The sequence below is a fragment of the Leptonotus elevatus genome, chromosome 18 (assembly GCF_054856555.1).
Source record: "Leptonotus elevatus isolate MCC_2025b chromosome 18, RoL_Lele_1.0, whole genome shotgun sequence".
Lineage (NCBI taxonomy): Eukaryota > Metazoa > Chordata > Actinopteri > Syngnathiformes > Syngnathidae > Leptonotus > Leptonotus elevatus.
In genome coordinates this window covers 8,929,285-8,952,116 of record NC_141256.1, presented here as the reverse complement: position 1 = coordinate 8,952,116, position 22,832 = coordinate 8,929,285, and the positions used below count along the sequence as shown (strand labels likewise).

The following is a 22,832-nucleotide window of genomic DNA, read 5'->3' as shown; positions in this document are numbered from 1 at the left end:
TAAAAACAAAAAATACAACTAAAATTACTTTTTATTTAAAAAAAAAATCGATTCGGCAATATATCGCGATATTACAGCACGCAAATCTCGAATCGATTCATTATGCGGCCGAGTCGATTTTTAAAAACATAAATTTTTTATGGAAATATTCAACAAAACGTCTTAGGATTCTCACATTAAGCATGGAAGAATGTTATATTAATGGAACATTAAGCCTTAATATTTGATTCTTGAAACAGACTGCAACCTGTTTGTTAAATGCAGTGGCTCAGTTATACAAATCTTAAAGTGTACATGTACAAGTTTACTGATTTTCTAAATTTGAGTTTAAAAAAAAATCCCACTTATCAATTTATAGATTCATATCGGGATTAATCGTATCGAATCGAATCGGGACCTGTGAATCGTTATACGAATCGAATCGCCGGGTACTAGGCAATTCACACCCCTAGTGGCTACACGGTGTCAATTTTTTTTTGTGGGGATTAGGGTGCTGAAGCATAAAAGAGGAATAACCAAACATGAGAACTTTCCACACGATTAACATTTGGGCAGATTTACAAGCTGCTCTCCTATTATTATAAGAGCGGGATTTTTGTGCCTTATGTTATGTTTGAATGTTTTGTGACTTTATAAAAACGCATCCACTTTCGCATGATTATGTCAGCGGCATAAAGTGGTCTGCTTAGTGAGGAGAAAAGGGATTATATTCCATCTATCCGCCACACAAAAGGAACGACTATTCCCTACGCAGATGCTCCGATGAGATGACTACCTTTCCCGGTTGTATTTAAGAATCGTTTCCCAGCCGAGGGCGAGCCAGTATGGAGCCACGCTATAGATTTTGTGATCGCTCCGACAGGTCGTGTAGTTTAAAAACGGTCTCTAGGGGGCAGAGTGAGCCCCAAGGCCTCCGCGGCCTGCCTGCCTGCCGGGTTTAGCTGCTCGTTACATTAAAACAGGGGACTTCTGTGACAAGAGTCAGCATTATGAAAGCTAAGAGGATTAGCTGATGGACATTTCTGGCGTGGCTGGTCAATTATCGAAATGAAAAGCAGTGACGGCATTGGCAAAGGGCTGGCGTGCTCTGCGACAATGAAGAGCTGCTCTTTTTTCCCTCCATTCCCACTCTGGCCTCTTGGTATTCTTCACAGCGGTGTGGATAAATAAATAAATAACTGAAAATGCATAATTGGTGCGTTTCTGCGTGAGGTTTTTCTTTCTTTTTTTTTGTGCCTGTGTGAGCCACGGATTAAAACAGAGCATTTAAATTTTAATGTGTCTAAAGTGCAAAACTGTATGTTATGCAACTGCGTAAAAAAAACACGCTTGCACGACAGCCAGTCATCCGTGCTGGAGTCGAAGTCCTCCAACCATGTGGATGATCACACACACACACACACACACGCACACACACTCTCTCTCCCTCCCTAACCCTGCTCATTTTCGTTGTCCTGTTTGGAGCGTCTCCCTCGTCGTCACACTCGAGGCACGTGCAAGGTTAGTGAGAATTGGTGGTGATTAACTCATTCACTGCCAATGACGGCTATAGACGTCAAAGATTCAGGTTGACTTCCCCTTTAATTTTTACAAAATTAACTCATTCACTGCCATTGACGGTTATAAACATGCGATTAATTAAGATTAAAAGCTTCTTCTTTTTTTTATTCATTCACTGCCATTGACGGCTCTAAACGTAAAAAAATCATTTGAACTATTTCTATTAGTCTAACATTTTTTCCCCACTTTTGTCAACTAGTGTATGAAAACCTAGAATTTTTTATTGTACATTTAAAACAGATATAACATTTGTATTCTATTGATTTTTATATTGTCTCTGGATATCACATTTTACCTGCAATAAATGTGAGTCCATTCACTGAATGTGTAAAAGTCCCATCGCACAACCGCCTTGCCTTGTGCTAGAGATCCATGCTGAGGATTCACACGGTGCCGTGGCTCTAATCAACCGAGTCAATGTGCCACCGCGGCTGCCAGCTGACACATCACCGTTCCCGTCCTCACGCCACCAACAATCCCCTCTTATCGCCCATCTTTTTAATACACCGCCGTGTCCAAAAATAGATAAGGAAAGCGAGCTGAAATCTGTTTTGGCTGCGGCAATCCCAAAACGATAAACGAGAGGGCTAATCCCAGCTCATCGCACCGCAGCGGCCGCGGGGTCTTTTCCAGTCCACTTATCACTTCGGGGGACAATGTCATATCGTTACTGCGGTTCACCAGCCTGCTGCGTGAGCATGCTTGATGCTGTTAGTTTGGGACTGCAAGAAAGAGATGGAAATGTCTCCATCTGCTGTTACTGCAGCAGGGAGAGGATGCGGTTTGGGTTTTGACAGCATACAAGCAAGTCTGGCGCCAAATCACAAAAGAAAGTGGTCTCGGGTCACTTTACAGCCAGTATGGAGCAGGTCTAATGAGTGAGTATTGTGTTTATATGTGTTGCTACTCCATATATTAAAAGTAGCAGTTGCTTGAAGATTACGGCAACATCAATGTTAACTTTCTCTAGCCAGTCTATGGCATTTCACATTATACGTTAGCACTAAGCTAGCAGGCTTTCGTTCAATGAAATTGTAAGATTTGGTTGGACATTTTGGTGTTTAAATATAAACAGTTTGAAGCAAACAACTTATTTATTTTGAGATTTGTGCAAGCGAGAGGTTATTTTCGTTTCCTCAAAGTGATGTTACATGACGGTGAGAATGTAAACAGGAGCTAAGGAATACATTAAAAAGCGTGTTTTAGTAAGTTTATTTTATTGAGTTCAAATGTGTTTAAATGAGTAAAGTTATTAAAAATGTTTTTAGAAAGACAGAAAAAAATGAAAATAGAAAGAAAGGACAGAAAGAAAGACAAAAGACAAAAGAAAAAAGAGGGAAAAAAGAAAAATTGAAAGGAAGAAAAACGAAAAAAGAAAGAAAGACGAAAAAAGAAAGAAAGAAAAACAAAAAAAGAAAGGAAGAAAAACGAAAAAAAGAAAGGAAGAAAAAAGAAAAAGAAAAAAGAAAGAAAGGACAGACAGACAGAAAGAAAAACGCTGCACTTTCATACTGGCCATCTCAGTCGACAGTGCTTCTCAAACTGGGGTCGTAGCTTGGGGTCCGCAAAATTAGTTGCAATAAATGATCTTGTTATTTTACCTACGGGGACTGTCACGCCAATAAAACAAACATAACAGAGCAATTACTTCTCCCTAAATTAGCTTTGGGCTAATTAAAAGCTCTCGTGTGATTTTGATGCATCGTCACTTAAATCTGACATTATTGCGTGAATAATGTTGGTGGGGCGGAAAGGGGTGGTAATAGATAAGATTACTTTGTTTTAAAAATTCACTTCATATGACTTTATTGCATCATTAAACTTCACACGCTCCCGGCCTTAATGGGTTAAAAGAACATGTAGGATTAAAAACACATAGTAATGAATGAGATGGGCGGAGCGAGGTGACTGTGGCAAGATGGCCGCCCCGTGCGGACATTTGATTCCATTGGCCAGCAGCGCGGATTTATAGATATCTATAGTTACAGTACTGGTACTCATGATTAGATACCAAAAATTTTGCACTCATTGTCGATTACACTTCAATAAGATAATTAAATGGAAATGTATTCAGAATGTGCTTGTAATTGTTTGCAGAAAAAAATACAGGAAATATTTTTGATCTGTTGTTATTTATAACTTATTGGGTCACATAGAGTTCCGGCCCACTTGAAATCAAATTTGGGTGAAAGGGGCCGCTGCATTAGAAAAACAACAACAAATTTTTAAAAATATTTCAAAAACTAAACAGCCCACTATTATCTGTCAAATATACACTTGTTGAATTTGAGAGAAAATAAAGACCCTAGCTGTTCTAGCTGAATGTAACGTGCCCCAAATTTGAGATCGTTTCACCGTCTGGGTTCGGTGGCGCTTTAATTCCACTTTTCCACTCCACAGCTTGGCTCGGTGCATGTTTTCCACTCCAAAATCGTACCACAGGAAACTTGGAATGATGCTGCATTGAATGCATCAAAGGCGCTAACAACCAGAAAATGAGGTCGCCGCTTATTTACTTCAAGCGGGAGATTCGAGAAGTCACCCGTAGGTTTTAGAGACATGTTTTGCTAAGAACCACTGATCTAATATACAAATACAGAAATTCAGATCAGGATTGTATTTTTAATGTCAAAATACAGAGGAGAGGTATCTCTTGTCTTGTCTCATACAGAGATCAGTCTTAGTATAATCCCCCCCCCCCCAACAAAGGTCACCTAGCAGTAGAAAATTGTATAAAAAAAAAAAAAAGTGAAACTGTACAACGGGTGTCGTGGGGACACAGCTGGAGATACCCAAGGGTGTTGTGGGACGGCCTCTGTGGTGTCCGCTGGTGCTATACGACAGCATACTGCTGATACAGCAGCTCCCGGATCTTATAGTAGTCGTCGCACAAGCAGCCTTCCAGGCCGATGCGTCCCGCCTCCGTCTGGACGAAGAACACAAAGACGTAAGACCTCCATTTCACCTTTTACAACACAAACGTTCCCCAAAAAAAAAAAAAACGGAAAGAAATGTTCGCCGGTTTGACATCAAAGCATCAGACGCTTCAAGTTTCCTCCGCTTTCATTGCACTGACGCCGACTGCTCCGAGTGTCTCTTTGAGTTCATGTTCTCGCTTGCATCTATTTTCAGTTCTTGTCAATTATACATTTTCATGTTGACGTCCTGGTTTGCTCCTGCTTTTCTTTTTATTTGACTTGTTAAGTTTCACTCGGGGTGGTTGTTTTTTTGTTTTGTTTTTTTCCTCAGGCGAGACTCTTCATAAGCCTCTGGGTTTTCTGCCCTACTTTGGCAAGCTGTGCTTTTTGTTTAGGCTTAATGTTTCGTTAATGAAAACTGTTAGTTCTGGACTGGCTAGGATTCTTTTTTTTTTTTATCAAACATCAAAATCATCTCAGTATTTATCATTATTTTATCATTCACTCCCAGCCATTTTTACTCAAGCAATCCCCTTCACTCCCATTGTGTTCTATTGCTATAAAAACATGGAACCTACCAAAAGAAAGATTACAGTCTCTTCTTTCATCAGGGAAAAAAATATATTTCTATTTGTTTCCGTTTCGCAGCAATTAGCATTCGAATATAGTTAAGTTTCATCATTATTCACAAATCTATTTAGAATTGTGAGTGATTGAGGGTTTTTTTTTTCAACATGGCCCTGGTTGATCTTTTTTGCTCTGCTGCCACCTGCTGGCCGTTTGTGTAATAACTACCATTTCTTCAACCGCTCTTTGCAGTTGAGAGAGAGGCTGCATCAAAGCCTTCTGTATGCTCTAGCATTAAAAAAAAACATAAAAAAACACGTCTTTGGGACACTTAAATCATATAAAATAGAACGTATTTATACATTTTGGGGAACAAATTAGTTAATAACTGCTAAACATGTCTCATTAGAATCCAGTGCTGTCACTTGAATTTTTTGATCTACCGATCATTCAAATTATTAATCAGATTAATTAAAATGTTGGATAAAAGTGTATTACAAAAGCATTTTTCCCTGATTACTGTTTATCAACCAGTGATTGGTGTTTATTTTGTACTTCATATTCGTATGGTGTTTAAAATAAAAGGGGTGGGGGGGGTGTTATGTTACCAGTTCGGTCATTTGTTTTCCCAAATTAAAAACAGATGTTTGCAAATGTCTTATTTTAATTATACACAGAAGATATCATATTTGCAGCAATTCGCATTGGAATAAAGTTTTGTCAATATTCACATTCCTGTTGGAAACACTGGGAAAAAGAACAAGTGCAACATGGCCCTGGCTAATCTCTTATACTCTGCTGCCACCTGGTGTTTTTTCTTTTTAAATAACAACCACTGCTTTAAGATACCTCTTCATGTCAGAAGCTGCATCAAAGCCTTCTGTTTGCTCTTGTATAACAAACGTTTTTTACACGTTGTTGGGTTTAAATGAGTTAAAATAGTTGTCGATTAATTTGATCATCGATTAATCGATTCATTTTGGCAGCTTTAGTTGAATCCAATGAAATAAAAAAACGGTGATAGAAAAATAAAATACTCACTCTGCGGACAGCCACCAGGTTGTTGCACACCAGCACTCCTCCCACAAACTCGGCCTGGATGCCCTCCCTGAGGAGGACCTGTTTAAAGTCGGACAGGCGGGGCTCGTTGATGAACACCGACTGATGTCCGGGCGCCTGGACGGAGCACACGGCCGTGGTATACGGGTTGGACATTTAATTCCAAGGACAGGCTGGATGGGGTTTATGCCCTTGTGAATGCATTACCTTAATACTAATAAAAAAACATCTCAAGTCAATATAATAATTTATAGCACCAAGACCTCGGGACAGGCACAGAATATAATGTTGAGTTTTAGTCTGCTGTAATGCATCAAAGATTTGGACTGTCATGTAACTAAGTGACATAACTGCACTATGTAACTTGAAGGTACTCATTCTTTTATAATGGAAATGTGTGCGTGCGTGCGTGCGTGCGACTAGGACAAAAATGTGTGTGTGACTAGGACAAAACATCAAGTTAAGCACACAAGAGTGCATTGTTAGGGGAGGAATTTTAAGTCATTAACATGAGACCTTTTTGCAGGCGAGACCAAAAAGTCATCTGCTGCTTGGAGTTTCTCCTCGGGTTGAGGTTAATTTGCATGAAAAGCAACATCCATTGAAATGAGGTTAGTTTGATCTGGAGGGCAAAGTGGACGACGCCCAGAGAAGATCACTAAAAAATTAGCTGATGAAAAATAGACATTGCTTTGGAATTGTTGTTTAACAGAATCCTTTAAAAAAAAAAAAATTATCCATTAACTTATTCACTGCCATTGACGGTTATAAACGCCAAAAATTCATTTGACCCATTTCAATTAGTTGAACATTTTTTTTCCACTTTTGTTAACAACAGTATGAAAACCTAGACATTTTTTTATTGGACATTTAGAACAGATATAAAATTTGTGATTAATCATGAGTTAACTAGTGAAGATTAATTACAATAAAAAAAATGTAATCGCCTTTTGCCCCAAAATTTTTATCATCTTTTTTAAAAATGAATTTATAGCAGTGAATGAGTTTTAAAAGGTACTCTCCCCCCTTTGCATAAAAAAAATACTCTATATATTAAAAAAATATTACTAAAAACAATAAAAACTAAACTGAAAAATAAATGAGTGAATAAAAAAATAAATACTTGCTCTAAAAACTAATTCAAACTAACCGACCACTTCATTATTAAATAACACAAATATTCAAATAAGGGGGGGGGGGGGGGGGGGCGAAATTGAGAATCAAGACTCCAGCACCTATAAAAATAAAAATCAGTTTTCTCACCTCGTGTGATGGCAGCGGCTCCAATGTGGGAATGACATCACTCTCCTCAGACGGCTCCTTCTCGTCCTCTCCAAATAGGTTCTTCATAGCCCGCTGAGCCGCCGCCATTGCAGCACTGTGATCAATATCGAGGTCGGGGGCGGTGTCCATGGCGAGCTCGCCGTCCTCGAGCTCCTCTTTGACGCCCTCCTCGAGCATCACGCCTGTGTCTACCTTTACCACTCGCATGTCCAACACGCCGTCAATCCAGGCCAACTCGGTGTCTTTGGCCTTGCAGAACTGCAGGGAGCTCACCAGGAAGTCCTTCAAGCGCACCTTCACCGAAAAATAAAATATTGGTAAACTTATTATAATTGAAACACAAAACACTTGTATCTCAAATAATCCCCCCCCCCCCTCCATTAATTGAATGGAAATGCTATTAATTCATTCCACCCCCACAAAAACAACTTCACTATCAATCAGTCAACTTTATTCAGCAGATTCATGATAAAAATTAAAATAAACACACAAACAATACACAATAAAATTATTAAAATATTTAAGGAAAAATTATTTACATAATTATTTAAAAAATAATAATTAAAATAATTACACGATTTGTATATAATATATAGCCAGGTGTCAAAATTAATTGATTGATCGACCATTAATCGACAACTAATTTGATAATCGATTAATAGCTTATAGCCGCTGTTGTTTTTCAATATGTAGTCAAAAATCTAAATTCTCTCATTTCAGCCTCTCAACAGTAAAACACTCTAATTATGCAAGTTCCTTTTGGACCAAACTGAATAATGATAATATATATTTATAATAATATATATTTGATTATTTATGTTGGAAAAACTGGAAGTTGGAGTGCAGCATGTGCACTGTGCGATTTTTTGGGTACAAAATAAGAAAATGTTTAAATGTAACTAAAACAAATAAAAAATATTAAAACAAATACAATTCTTTGAAACACTCAAATAATGCGAGGTCTTTTTGGATGAAACAAAATTTATTAAATTAGTTTAAAAAAATTAAAAAGGTGCAAATGTATAAATTTGAACAACTCAAAAATTTGAATTAATAATCTTTTTTTACGATGATGCTGATTTTGTAATTGTGGAGTGTAATAATTAAGATTGTAATTGAATTTCGATTAATTGCACAGCATTTACATAAGCTGTAATAAGTGTTGTTCCGATACCGATACTGGTATCGGCAGAGGCCCTGATACTGCATTAAAACAGTGATATCGGTGAGTACTAACAAGTAACATGCCGATACCATTAATTCTGACGCTAATATAGGATTTTGGATGCAGCATCTTGTGTCTTGCATTGACATTCACTGATGTATGACATGTTCACTGCATGCCGAGCTAAGATATCCTATTGGCCCTTGAATGCTCTGAACCAATGGCAGGACAGCTTTTTCATGTTGAGAAAAAAACCAACGACTTAGGTATCGGAATCAGTACCGGGGGCCAAAAAACGGTGTCGGAACAACACTACCTGTAATTGTAACTCCCAGTTCCAAATAGGTTGGTGAGTACTGTATATTTGATTTTGTTGAATCATTAAATAATAGCAAATAAACAACAGTCATCGGTTAATAATCAGTGATCGGAAACAGCCTGTTGAGCTAGCATTTTAATTAATGGTGCCCTCTGCTGGTTGCTAAGAGTAAATCCATTACACCCTAAATATGTCATTATGCAACATAACCAGTGAGAGATCGATGAAATTGCAGGTAACTGGCAAAATCCTTACTGGCCCAGATTCAATAAGTTGCCTTATTAGGCCCATCACGAGCTGGAGAAAAAGATCAACTGCGTGCAAACAAGCTGACCTGGTAGATGTGCGTCTCGCTGGTGGCGTCCACGGTCTCCTGCAGTTTGGGCGTGTACACTTTGAGATCCTTGCTGAAAGCCTTGCAAGACTCAGCCAGGTCCAGACTGGCCTCCGGCGGCCCGTGGACAATCACCAGCTGCCTGGGCTTCATCTGGTTGATGATCTTCTTGATGGAATCCCCGTCGGAGCGACCTTCGTAGTCTATGTATGTTATTCTGGCTCTGCGAGGAGGAAGCAGAAGAATCGGACTCACTCATGTTTCTTGAATTTGAATCTGTAGCGTTCCAGTTGGTGATCACTCACTTGATTTCAAGATTCTCAATACTAGAAACACATTTGGTGGGAACAACAGAGAGGTCCTGGTCCATCGGCTCGTCGCCATTGGTCAAGCCGGATTCCAGTTTGCTTTTCTCCTCTTCCGCAGCTTGCAGCTCAGGAACCAGAAAATCTTCAATCCTGCAACCAAAAAGGGTTATTTGGACTGACTTTTTATCAAAGGGTGCAGCAATCTCTTCAACGGGGTACCTGATGATCTCCCCGTACTCGTCCCATTTGATCCTGTCCTCGTGTGTCGGGAACATCGGGTAAGACTTCTTGGCTTGTTTGAAGAAACTGCCTTTACGGTTTCCCTCGCCTTTCATCATCAAGTCGTGGTGTTTGGTTTTTGGCACGGTCGGCTGATCTATGTCGTCGTCCATGTCACTCTCGTCGCTGGAGTCCACATCAACCCTGCAGGAGCGCCGGCGTAAAATGTCCACTTTGTCATTTCGCACTTTTGTTTCATATTTACCACTTCGACACACTGTTAGTTTATCTTTTAATTTTTCCATAAAGGTCAGATCTTCATTTTAACATAGATGTGGCTTATTTGCTGATTTTCCAATCTTGTTCATTCATTATTTGATTAGCTCCATGTTGAAGTGTTAACTGTTCATGTTTTTAAATTAAATTCACACACATTGAAGCCTTCAAGTTTACACTCAGCTGGAAGAAATGAATTCATTTTGGACCTTATTTTTGCTGTGTAAAATCATTTTACTGTCAACTTCACTTACTCTTTTGCTTGTTCCAGTTTCTTTGCCACTTCTTTCTTTATTTTGTCATTTTCAAGGTAGTCTTCAAGATCTTTGCCTTCAAGCTTGACTCTTTTTCTCACCTGTCAGGACAACAATGAATTGTTTTAGCAGTTATATCTAAAAAAAAGTGTTCAACAGTAACACGAAGGGCTGCTCAATTATGATGAAAATATTAATCACGATTAGGACAATAATTTGTTTTGTTTTTTGGTAAAAAAATATATTTAAAAAAAAAACAAGAAAATGTTTAAACCTGTAAAAAATATTAAGACAAATACATTTCTTTGCAATACGATAATTATGCAAGTTCCTTTTGGAGCAAACAATTAAAATTACCCATTTTAGAATAAAAAAATAAAACAAAAAAATCAAAATTTAAACAACTGAAAATTTGTATTAATAATCTTTTATTTTTATTTCCAATGATGGCGATTTTGGCATTGTGGAGAGTAATAATTGAAATTGTAATTGAATTTTGACCAATTACACAACCCTAGTAATGTGAAAATCTTCATACAGGAGACCATTCTTAACCTCTTGTTGGTTTACTGAACATATGAACATGGAAAAACATTAAACACATTGCAAGTATAAAATATAAGTTGAAGTAAAAAAAAAAAACAAGAATAGGAAGAAAGAAAAGAGTTTACATGTTCAAAAGGGAGTAGGTAGGACATGTAATTCATAGGCATACACCATAATAATTCATCCTCATATTCACTACTATTTTCATTACACTCATACAGATACATGTTGCTGTTGTCTATTAACATGCACCGTTCCCACTGATGCCTGATGTTTCTGAATTGCAAAACTGACTGATTTAGAGCTGACCCTAGCCACTACTATATACAATAGTTTACAGCAGCAATTAAAAACTCTACAGGGACAAATGGAAATCTCCAGGTGAACATTGGATTATTGAGGGGGAAAAAAATCTAGGAACTTCTAGAGTCAGTAGGCTGCACTGAGATAAACGGGGGTGAATAATTTATTCAGTTTCTTATTTGTGATAATAATAATAATAATAATAATAATGATAATAAATAAAATATTGTATTGATTGTGTGCCACTTGGTGTTGATTTTTCACCCCCCATAAATGTATTTTTCTCCCAATTTTATATCCTCATGTCTGAACCCTGAAATGTGGTAATAGGTCAAAAGTTCAAGGGGGGCTAACACTTTTGCAAGGCACTTGATTTGTCATGTTCATTTTTACCTCCAGATCAAGCATCTTCTCCTCCGGGTGGTCAATGAGGTAGCGGGCCAGTGTTCCAGGAGTGGTGCGATAAGTCAGGATGACCGAGTGCTTGCTGTCTTCACACCACTTGATAAAGAGTTCTCGAGAAAAGCCAGACTCGAGGTCCGGCTGGCTGCACAGCACCACTTTAGGGTTGGGGACCCGAGCCAGGTCGGCCAAACTGTGGCAGAGGGTCAAATGGCGGAACTGGAAGGGGTTATTCCTCTTATCCTCGAAACACCTCATGAGCTTGTCGCTCATCCACTCCACCTACGGGGAAATTGTGCGTAAACTTGTGTTGTTGCACATGCAGGAAACTGAAGGCGAGCCTGATACCTGAGACTTCGAGAACTCGACAACATTGTAGCTGACATTGTTAAGTAGGGCGAGCGGGTAAGCGCCGAGCCCGGCATCTTTTGTCCTCCAAATCTGGTCCAGGAGCTGAGCCAGCTCCAACACCCGCCCGGCTGTATCCACGGCGATAAGCACATTACCATCCCCACGGAGGGTCTCCATTACGTTGGCTGAGCAGGGAGGTAAGAAAAAGGACAGAGATTAGGGAAAAACACATTAAAAACGCCTTGCTTAGAATGTTAGCATTTGTCAGTGTATCACGTTAGTTAGTGTAATTTTTTTTTATACCAGACAGGGAGGGCTTATCCTGCTATTACAAATGGAATCGTTCAATTTTGGTTGACAGAGTGAAATGTTCCCAACCAGTGTGCTATGGCACATTAATGTGCCGTGCCGTCATTAGCTGCAGGGTCATTTAACTTAGTTGGTCAAAAAAAATATTGATTTACTACCAATAATGTATCTATGTGTCATAATGACACAGAACTATATCATGCGGGGACAAAAAAAAGGAGCGTTTTACAATACAACAGTTGCTACCTGTAATGATTACTTACTAAGTAGCTGTTCATCTCTTTGTTTGCGACGCGGTTGTACATATGCTGCATTGAAGGAGTCAGTAATAAGCAAGGAAGGTCGGCTGATGCTCTCCATAGTACAGCCGTTCAGGTGGCTAGAACAGAAACACAACCAAAATCAGTACAGGAAGAGAATAACTATATGTTTGAGCTGAGGCGAGAGGCGCTGCACAACCTGAACTGGTTGCCAGTTCAACTGCAGGGCACGTACTTTATCAGCAACCATTCACATCTGAGCAAGTTAGGGTCTTCATTTTCAATGTTTATCCATTCTTACATTTCTCTTTTGTGGTTGAAGTCCACAGCATAAACAATCTCCTCCTCGCCATCTTTCACAATCTTCCAAATGGTCCCACCAATCATGTGACCGGCAGGAAGTGGTGTAATTGAAAGACCATGTCCTTTTCCTATCAGAACGGATGAAATGATGATTAAAAGGTAAATTAATTTATATTCTAAGGTCAAATGTTTATATCACAAAAACCGAGCATTTGAGCAGGGGTGCATTGAGTTATTTATATTAACTGTAGGCAAGGTCAACACATTTTAACTCACCTTTCAGATTGACAATCTGCGAATACTTCAACTGCTGAATCTTATCAAAAGCACTGTCGACATCATCAAGGGTGAACAAAGTGAAATCTTCACTGTTGTTTCGAGACTACAGACGAAAACGGATGATACGAATTAATACTGTGTGCAAAGCTAAGCTCTTGCCGTACTGTGTAATATGCATCCGTTATTCCTTCTCACCTGGTAAAGATCATACATGAACATTTGACCCATTTTGTAGACCGGTATTGTTGCATATATGGTACAATTCAGACCCAATTTCCCCACAGCATACGGCAGAGCTCCAAGATGTATAGGATCAGGATGGGAGAGAAGCACGGCGTCAACCTGGTGAACATGCCTGCAAGAACAATTATAACCATCACAAAGATTACGCCATTGTAAAGGATGTGACAATATCCAGCATCACTTCTAGCAATATCCAGTGTCACTTATTCTATTCTGCCACAGATCCCACCTGAAACTTTCATCACCAGCTCCATCCTGCCTGTTCTCTTTCACACTGTCCATCACTTTGAACAGTTGCTCCCCAAGTACTTGAAAGCCTGCACCTTCCCCATCTCTACTCTTTCTAAACTCCTCCTACATAAAAGACAAATATCCCAATTACCGCTTTATGGCATCAATGATGTCCGCTGAGAAGTTCTCGTCCCAGCCACAGTCCAAAAGGAAGCGGAATTCATCCACCTGGAGAAGGTAGCAGAGGGCAGACTCCTCCTGAACTCCTGACAAAGCTGTCAGCTTGATAATGGACGTCATCGTGGCTCATTCACTTGTCTTCACGCTGTAAGAACATGTAAGAATACAACCAACCTCAAAAACAGAATTACGAGTTACACTGGCCCAGTGTGTCTGGAAAGACAAAAAGGGGAGCGATCGTTTTCTAAAACTGTATCGGTCCATGCGGTAATTGCAAATCATGCAACTTTAGCAGCTAATTTGTTAGCAATTTTTTATAAAAACATACTCACACAATCAATGGCGGGTCAGGCTTCAACAACTACCCGGTAAGCCTACTAACTAGCTGCATTTACGCTTCTGCTAGCGCTAATTAACATAACCTTGGAATTCTAAACGTACCATTCATTTAGATAACGTAGAAATATTGAATCGGGGTGATTCAACAAACAAATAAGAAGATTATTATTTGTTAATTTCGCTTTTCGGACATTTTTGCTAGCGTCGTAGCATCACCACAAGCAGCCATGTTTGCCGCTGTGTCATGTGTCAAAGTGCATGGGAGCCTACTAACTCGGCATCAAATACAGACTGGCATTAAAATCAATAACTAATTTATTTCGTTTCCATAAAGTTATTTTACGTCTCTTAGATTATCTATATTCACAAATTAAAACTGTATAGTTGCTTCATACTGTTAAATATATTATTTTGATGTCTGTTTATTGCTTTGACCACCCACTCTTGTCGGCGCAGATGGTATGTTCCAATGTCCTCTGTATACTATGCTGAGTGAATAGCAGAAGGCCGTACGAAGCTTTCTGTAAACAAAAGGTAACTTTTTATTTGAAATGATGTATTTCTACTCTAAGACTATTAACCTCTTTACAGGCTTGCGGTCACAACTTTGTTTTGATTATTGTTATACTCTGAATAAATATGGAATAAGTATTTCACAGTGCTGGTATGATAGCTAGGCTAGGTGATTAGCTAGTGTGGTGCTATCAGTAAAATGGTAAGATTGTTTATAAACAAAAAATGTTTAATGGTCGGTATTGTAGCCCTTATAAAATGTGCGCTAAGTGAGATTTATCTACTCTTCATTCTTCTTGAAATCACCGTTAATGGGTGTGTGAAGGGTAAAATGATAGTCACCATCGGTCGTGCAGAAGTGATTGCTACAATGCCATTTATTATGAGTACTACAGTTTGTGTAGGGGTATAATCACATAAATCTACAGTCACCGGTTTATGTAACCAAACTTCAGCAAATCACTATATTACAGCTGCATATTTACCGAATACAGCGTTAGTGTAAGGTCTTGGGGAAATGTGTAAAATGTACTCTGGAGGGCCTACCAAGCAATCCAGTGCAAGTAAAAATATTTTTTATTCCCATCTCTGAATAAGACAGAACCACCTCTCAAAATTGTGTGATTTGAGCCTAAGTATATGCTGTAAACTCATCATCCTTTATGTATTTTGACTGAAGAATGTCATGATATTTTATGGAGAAAAAAATCTTGATATCCTTTAAAGTCATACTTGCTTCTATTTATTTGCAGAAAACATGGTCAACGTTGCAGCTTTCGCCCGTGAGCACTGGATGCAGTTGCTGGTGCCCATGGGCTTTGTGATCGGATGGTACCTTGACAAGCAACAGGACGCGAAGCTGACTGCTTTCAGGAACAAAAGTGTATTATACAGCAGGTTTGCAATTTTGTTGGATTCTACGATATTTTCTGAGGTCGACTCCAAGAGAAAACATGTCGTCTGCTTATTCCTCTTCTCTGCAGGGAGCTGAAGCCTGGCGAGGAAGTGACTTGGAAGTAGACTCCCTAACCTCAGTGTTTGTCCACTATGTCTGCAGTGTGAATGGTTGATGGGTGGTGCTGAAATAAGAATATTTAAAAAGACTTGTGTCTGTATTTTTTAGTTGTATCAACCAACAATAAATGTACTTTCCCATCACACTCGTTTTCTTTTTATTTAAAAACAAACAAACACATGGATACTGTACAAGATAGTTGCTCAGTTTCGGCAATTAAGCTGAGCTTCAGATGTGCAGATCAGGTCAATCAGGTTTGAAATGGTGCATTTTCTATTTATTTTTGAATTTTTTTTTCTCACACATATCAAACTAAATTACTAAGATAAAGCACAATGGAGCATTCAAGCTCCATTGAAAAACGAAAGCTATAAGAGTAACATAAAAAGTGAGCGTAAATGCATATAAAAATCTGATATTACCTGATGAGCTGGTGGTCTAAAACTTGAGTGGGATAAACTGCATCCGCTCATTTGCAGTAAACTCCCAATTTTTACCGTAATGTTTTGACTCATTTTTCAGTGCGCCCTCAACTCATTCACTGCCATTGACGGTTACAGACGTCAAATATTCATTTGAACTATTTCTATTAGTTTAACATTTTTTTCCACTTTTAACAAGAGTATTGAAAACCTAGATTTTTTTTTATTGTACATTTAGAACAGATATAAAATTTGTGATTAATCGTGAGTTAACTCGCAGTCATGCAATTAATTACGATTTTAATTGCTCGACGCTCCTAACTTAATGTAATTAATCGTATGACTAATAGTTAACTCACGTTCTGTTCTAAATGAAAATGTTTTTCTTCTAGGTTTTCATATTCTTGTTAACAAAAGTGGAAAAATATGTTAAATAGAAATAGTTCAAATGAATTTTTGACGTCAATATCCATCAATGACACTGAATGAGTTAGTTTTCCTTAATACAAAAGCAACTACAATTTGTGATAACATTAACTCGGAATACATTTGGATATTCATCTTTGGCGAGTGTGTATTTTTGCTTTCACACGATACCATTTTTAAGTTCTTCAAATTATGTTTTCTAGAGAAAAAAAAAAAGTTGATGCCACTACAAAAGTGACTCCTTCTGGATGACCCCCTTCTTAAAAAGTAGCTTGGCCAAAGAGATCTGGTGAGGAAAAGAAGCACGTGCACATGAGCAACATCCGCCCATCCATTCTCTATACACAAAAATGTACGCTTTAGTTGCAAGAAAAACGCACCTTTTCCTGTGCAGAATCACATGGGAAACTTCCTACACTCACAAATTTGGGATATGAGTGGATCAGAAACTCAACTGCATCTGTGTACTGGAGGAAGGAAAGTTTTTTTTTTTTAGAAGACTTTAAGAAAGAAAGTCAAAATTAAAAATAGTCCCATGTCTACCTCAGCTTTTATTTCAAAGCTTTTCAGCTCCTCTTTGTGATAAACTCTGGAGTTGTCGGTGGTGTAGTAAAGATGGACGGCATCTCCATCGCTGCATAGCCTTGAAGAATAAGAAATGTACCAGAAAATACTGAGCAAAAAAAAAAAGCACTTGTTTGATTAATTACATTATGTTCTACAAGTCAAATTACCTGGCACATCCTGCTCGGAGGAGTCCGACTCGAGTCTGGCTTGTGATACATGCACCTGCATCCCTTACACTCCCGTCCTCCCACCTAGCAGGTGCTCCGTGCACACTGCCGGCTGCTTCCTCTGCAAGTTCAAGCAGAGCTGGGGTCAGTACATGCTCAGAAACGGGCTTTCACTTCTTTCAAAGGACTCCCACCCGCAGTGAGCTTCGGGGGCAAGCAGTCATGAAGGAAGTCTCTGGCTTTAACATCCACAGCTGCGTCCAATGCAACAAAATTCCGAAGCTTGTTCATTAGGTTATCAATTTTGGAGAAGAATGTAGCCCTCCGTGGATCATCCTACAGAAGAGTAAACAAAGGGTAAGTAGGGGGGAAAAAAAGTGCAGGGAAATGTTGGCGGATGAAGACGCACACCTTGTCGGAGTTTTGGACACCCATGTATGAGAGGTAGTCTAGAGGTAAACCCTGTCTGAACTCGACATCCTCCTCCACTGCGATTTCAAGAGCAGTAGGAACCAGCTGGAAACAGAACCCGAACCAAAGTGCTTGAAAATTTGGTCCATTACAGAATGGACCAAAGTAGGGATAGACCGATAATCCACCCGGCCGATATTCAGAATTTTATGAATATCGACATCTTTTTTTGTTTTGATGGCCGGTATATTAAAAACGTATTTTTTGCTCCGACGGGCGCTTTTCTCCTCCGTCTGCTCCGAGTCAGCGGCTGTTGACTCCCTGCAGCATCTGATTGTTGCTCGTGCAGTGCTAACAGCCAATAAGCGGCAATTAGCCTAATAGCCGTTCTTTAGCGGCTATTTGGGAGTTATCCCGGGGTTAGCGTGTGGAAGAACGGTTAACCCGCGAGCTAACTGTTAGCTCGCAAATTAGCGGCTATTTGTGAGTTGGCGTGCGGGTGAACGGTTAGCCCGCGGGCTAACAGGCTAGCTCGCGAATTAGCTGCTATTAGCCTGCGAGATAACAGGCTAGCTCGTGAATTAACGGCTATTAGGTTAGCTCGCGAGCTAACCTAATAGACGTTTTTAGCGACTACGTGGGAGTTCGCGTGCGGAAGCTACATTATAGTTGGTGCAAAAGCTGATGGCAAACAAAAAACCTTTAACATGTGGCAAATCATAAAATCTGTTTAATAAACATGTCCTTGAAGGCATTTAAGCAGTCAAGTGCTGGAGTTTTTATTATTATAAAAAAAATTGACTCCAACTTTTTTTTTTCTGCAAATGTATATCGGCTTCAAATAACGGTATCGGCCTCCCTGACTACCGAAAATTGGTATCGTATCGGCCTTGAAAAAAAAAATGCATATCGGTCTATCTCTAATTCTGTGTGCCACACCTTGAGATTTTGAAATAACTTTTTGTAGCCATTCTCTGAACAGAGATGCAAGTACATTCACATACCTTCTGGAGTAAATCTCCCCAGCTGTTTTTCTGGTAGGAGGAGACGGTAATATGCAGGGAGTGCGCATCCGGGAGGCAGACGCCCTGGTGGATGAACCCTCGGGGAAAGTAGAGCAGATCTCCTGCCTCCAGCAACACTTCCAAAATGGGCTTCCCAATCTCTGCTTGGTCAAAGTTAGCTGGAAATACAAATCACTTGAGTGTTACAAATACAAACCAACCAAGTCAGATAAATAGCTTTTTACGATCATGCATTTTTGTTATTGTTGTACTTACGGCTTGAAAGCACAGGCAAGGCTTCATCGTCTGACCTAAAGGAACGTTAGAACAAAACATTTATCGTGCAATGAACAAGCATCCCCAATGTATAATAACTTCATGTAATATTGTGGTTTTGTTATTCCAAATTGATTGGAATCATAACTACTGTACCTCTTTTAATACAATGTGTTAGTGGAATATGAGTTGGGCAACAAAACCCAGCAGTTTTTATCAATATCAGAAGACGGCCATTTTGCCACTTGCTATCGACTAAAAATGACATCAGAGTTGCTCAGGTCTCAACAACCAATCACAGCTCAGCTTCCGAAAATAGGTGAGCTGTGATTGGTCGTTGCCTGAGCCCTGAGCGACTGTGATGTCATCTTCTTCTGTCGACAGCAAGTGGCAAAATGGCCGCCCCTCAGATGGATTAAACGGCTAGATTCACTCATATTCCGCAAATGTAATATTAATCAGAACACCATGTTTAAAACTAGTGAGGTCATATATGACATAATATTGTCAAGAAATGTTAAAGGTTGACTTCCCGTTGGAATTTGTATTTTTTTTTAGTAAGCTTCCTTGCATCATCTCACCTTGGGTTGTAGACCCTCCAGTGCTTCTTTCCCTCCAGCTGAATCACAAATGCCTCAATGTCATCATAATGCGGGGCGAATCCTTGTGTTCCGGGCGGCGTCAGGTAGCTGAGTTAACAAAACATAATTCGGATGAAAACCTAATCGACCGCCGTGACCCGAGTAGACGTCCTATACTCACACATTGGCGCCTGCCATGCTGCCAAAATACTCCTGCAGGATGGACAGCACATTCCACATGGTGGTGGAGAACGCCTGAGGATTCAGCATACGGAGAGAGCAGCCACTCTGGGAAACAGCAATGTTTTAGCATTTGAAGTTAAGATGGAATATTTCCAAAAAATGTCAATTAAAATGGATTAACATACCTCATAAAAGTCCCACACAGTGTACGGCAGAGCTCTACCAGGGGGGTTGTGTGTTTGCCTCTTGCCATTTGTGTAGCTTGTGACGTCGAGATTCACGCCATACTGAACATCCTCCTTTATTTGAAATAAAAAGGAAAATAGCAACACCGCATGAATGTGGTTCACGAGTTCGATCTTGAGAATTAAAAATTTGACAGGAATATTTTTTTATTCTTACCTGTCGAAGAATGCGATCAAACTCTTCTGTGGAAAATAATCCCTTGTAGTAATCTGGCTTTTTACGCTGAACAAGAACAGGTTTCTTTTCCCATGTTTCCCTTGGAGATGAAAAAGAGCAACACTTGTTTAGAACTATCTTGCTGTTTGCTATTTTCTTTAAGTGTACGGGCAAAAAAACGTGTTAATGCTATATCACCTAGCCATAGTACAAATGATGATCAAATTTGACCACACTCTTTTTGTCTATCTACCTGAAAAAGGCCTTGGTTGGAATAGGGTCGATCAGCCACTGGAAAAGTGTGCTAGCACGCTCCTTACTGTTGTTCATTTGCGACAACTCAGCCAGTAACACATTTAGTGCCTGCTCGCCCGTGTTTACACACTCCGTGTTTACACACTCCGGCTGTGTTTGAAACATAACAACTCTTTAAAACATATATTACAAAGACTATAATACATCCTGGATGAATTTAGGTTTGAGTCATTTAACAAACTTACTTCAGCCATTTCCTGTATTGACACCTCTGCTGCATGATTCTTGGCTTTCATTTTCTTCTTTTTCCTTTGTGTTGCAGCATTAACATTATTCACGTTTGCAATGTCGGTCTCTCTTTTCTTTTTCTTAGATGCCACCTGGACAATTAAACCAGATTGAAAACAGGACATGCCAAAAAAAAAGAAAGTAAAAAAGATGGGAGCATTTAAATAAATACATTCTGGGATACAATAGTAAGCAAATAGGGCCTGTCATCACTCTCCAGAAAATAAAAAGAATGAAGCATTTGGCTACATTGGAATGTTTTACTGCCATGCAGACGTTGCCATCATCACATTCACAACCTCGTGCATTGTTAGAAGAGTCCAATGGCTGATATATAAAAACCTAAACCACCTATAAAAAAAAATAAATCAGCGCTTTTACCTGCAATGGACGCTTCTTAGGAGAAGATTGCAATTCCGGTTGCAGCGTTTGATACAAGGAGAAAGCCGACATGTGTTTTTTCTCCATTTTCTCACCGTGAGTGCGGACGTCATCAAAGAGCGACTCACTTCGTGTCTTCTTCGGCTAATATTATGTAAATATGCACGTCGACAGACTCCCTAGCGTCCTCATTGGCATTAAACAAATAGTAAACTGTACATGTAAAATTCCTCTTTTTCATAATTTATAATTCAATCTATGTGAATAGACAGTGTTATGCTGATCGATTACCATAAGAACAGCATGTAAGCAATGTTTCTCAAACTGTGTGAATCATTTACAAAGGAGATTTGATTCCGAGGACACCGCTCATAATCCTAACGCCAATTATATATAACCACAATGTGCACCCCTAACTGCCATCAGCCCCCCCCCCCCCCGAATTGTCGCTTGAGATTCTAAAGGGACAATCCAGAAAGAACACTTAGCCTAAATCTGGGCATAATGCAGCATATTGATTGGATGATTCTTGAAAAAGATTGGCAACAGCTCAAAACGCGATTGGCTCTCACAACCAGACATTTTTATTAATGCAAATTGCGCCTGCACTCACCACTGTGTTCCACATTTTCCATTCAAACATAAACCTCATAAACCGGACACTATTAATGTGCATTCGTCACGGTAACATTACGGCGTCACGTCGCTCTTTCATGCCAAAATACAAATATATAACGCCATTGGCATGTTAGATAATATGTATTTTAATGAAGGGAGGGTGGGAAAAGAAAGTCGCCCAACGTGGGGCTCGAACCCACGACCCTGAGATTAAGAGTCTCATGCTCTACCGACTGAGCTAGCCGGGCGATGGCGGTAACACAGAGCTGGGATATATTAGGCTGAATAAGTGGGAGCAAATGCAGATAAAACTATAATTCTAGTTTTGAAGAAACTTTGATGTAAGAAGACAAATATTTGCTTATGCTTGAATTTAACTTTTGTCTACAAATAACAGAAATATACTGTAATTAAGTATAGTACTGTCGAACATCTATTAACATGAACACCTATTAACACAGTATCAAACCACAGCTTGTACTTTCAACTTTTTAATGGATTGATTATGTTGTTTATTGAATTAAAATATGTTTATTTTTTTAACTCTTTAATGGAACTTTAATTTAAAAAATATGTGCAATGCAATGCAATGTATATTTGGTCATGCAAAACTTACTAAAAATAGAACATTTGAAATATACTTTATTTAATTTAGCTTTACTTTTACGTTTGCACAGAAAGTTGCTTCGCTTTGATGCCACGATGCCGCCATATTACCACTCCCAAGAAACGTTCTCGGCATACGATCCTATACATTTACAGTATCAAAATTGGAGAACATTTGAGACGATACTTAGTAGAAACAGCATGATTTATATACTAAGAGCCTACGAGCTGTATATGTCTAATTTGTACGTATACGTATAGTTTATAGTCTGCTCGCGAGATGGGAGTGATAAAACGGCCGCCGTCCACCGCCCTGAAGGCAGTTTGATTGGCTTATCCAGAAAGAACACATTTGTGTATCCTTAAATATGGGCAGAATGTAGCATATTGATTGCATGATTAATGAAAAAGTTTGGCAACAGCTCAAAACGCGATTGGCTCTCACAACCAGAAATTGTTATTAATGCAAATTGCGCCTGCTCTCATTCGTCATGGTAACGTCACGACGTCACGTCGCTTTTTCATGCCAAAATACAAATATATAACGCCATTGGCATGTTAGATAATGTGTAATTTAATGAACGGAGGGTAGGAAAAGAAAGTCGCCCAACGTGGGGCTCGAACCCACGACCCTGAGATTAAGAGTCTCATGCTCTACCGACTGAGCTAGCCGGGCGATATATTTCAGCGAGTCCATTGATTTTAAAT

The 22,832-nt window shown here is 39.3% G+C and overlaps 3 protein-coding genes and 2 non-coding genes across 7 annotated transcripts; 1 reads left to right on the top strand and 4 right to left on the bottom strand.

Moving 5' to 3' along the window:
• Window positions 1–3,060: 3,060 nt before the first annotated feature.
• Window positions 3,061–14,249, bottom strand: cpsf2 (cleavage and polyadenylation specific factor 2). 3 transcript variants are annotated; one of them, XM_086061155.1, is made up of 15 exons: window positions 14,003–14,249; window positions 13,642–13,815; window positions 13,212–13,371; window positions 13,014–13,119; window positions 12,736–12,865; window positions 12,438–12,553; window positions 11,863–12,050; window positions 11,506–11,796; window positions 10,264–10,364; window positions 9,734–9,937; window positions 9,512–9,664; window positions 9,207–9,429; window positions 7,368–7,682; window positions 6,087–6,221; window positions 3,071–4,486 (listed from the first exon to the last, which is right to left on the bottom strand). In XM_086061155.1, the coding sequence occupies exons 2-15, from the start codon at window positions 13,788–13,790 to the stop codon at window positions 4,394–4,396; spliced, it is 2,364 nt and encodes a 787-aa protein (XP_085917281.1). In that variant the 5' UTR covers window positions 13,791–13,815; window positions 14,003–14,249; the 3' UTR covers window positions 3,071–4,393. The 3 variants fall into 3 exon arrangements, with proteins under 3 accessions (XP_085917280.1, XP_085917279.1, XP_085917281.1); XM_086061154.1 differs by having other exon boundaries at window positions 3,061–4,486; window positions 9,512–9,937; window positions 14,112–14,241; XM_086061153.1 differs by having other exon boundaries at window positions 3,063–4,486; window positions 9,512–9,937.
• A 216-nt stretch (window positions 14,250–14,465) lies between these two features.
• ndufb1 (NADH:ubiquinone oxidoreductase subunit B1) lies at window positions 14,466–15,680 on the top strand. The gene is made up of 3 exons (XM_086061157.1): window positions 14,466–14,543; window positions 15,275–15,419; window positions 15,506–15,680. The coding sequence occupies exons 2-3, from the start codon at window positions 15,280–15,282 to the stop codon at window positions 15,540–15,542; spliced, it is 177 nt and encodes a 58-aa protein (XP_085917283.1). The 5' UTR covers window positions 14,466–14,543; window positions 15,275–15,279; the 3' UTR covers window positions 15,543–15,680.
• riox1 (ribosomal oxygenase 1) lies at window positions 15,678–21,066 on the bottom strand. Its single transcript, XM_086061156.1, has 15 exons — window positions 20,901–21,066; window positions 20,477–20,611; window positions 20,230–20,381; window positions 19,977–20,076; window positions 19,760–19,873; window positions 19,573–19,679; window positions 19,392–19,499; window positions 18,811–18,845; window positions 18,535–18,713; window positions 17,531–17,635; window positions 17,314–17,455; window positions 17,120–17,240; window positions 16,929–17,028; window positions 16,766–16,852; window positions 15,678–16,671 (listed from the first exon to the last, which is right to left on the bottom strand). The coding sequence occupies exons 1-15, from the start codon at window positions 20,985–20,987 to the stop codon at window positions 16,612–16,614; spliced, it is 1,632 nt and encodes a 543-aa protein (XP_085917282.1). The 5' UTR covers window positions 20,988–21,066; the 3' UTR covers window positions 15,678–16,611.
• A 627-nt stretch (window positions 21,067–21,693) lies between these two features.
• trnak-cuu (transfer RNA lysine (anticodon CUU)) lies at window positions 21,694–21,766 on the bottom strand. The gene has a single exon. It is a non-coding gene; the product is annotated as a tRNA-Lys (tRNA).
• Window positions 21,767–22,727: 961 nt separating this feature from the next.
• trnak-cuu (transfer RNA lysine (anticodon CUU)) lies at window positions 22,728–22,800 on the bottom strand. The gene has a single exon. It is a non-coding gene; the product is annotated as a tRNA-Lys (tRNA).
• Window positions 22,801–22,832: the final 32 nt, after the last annotated feature.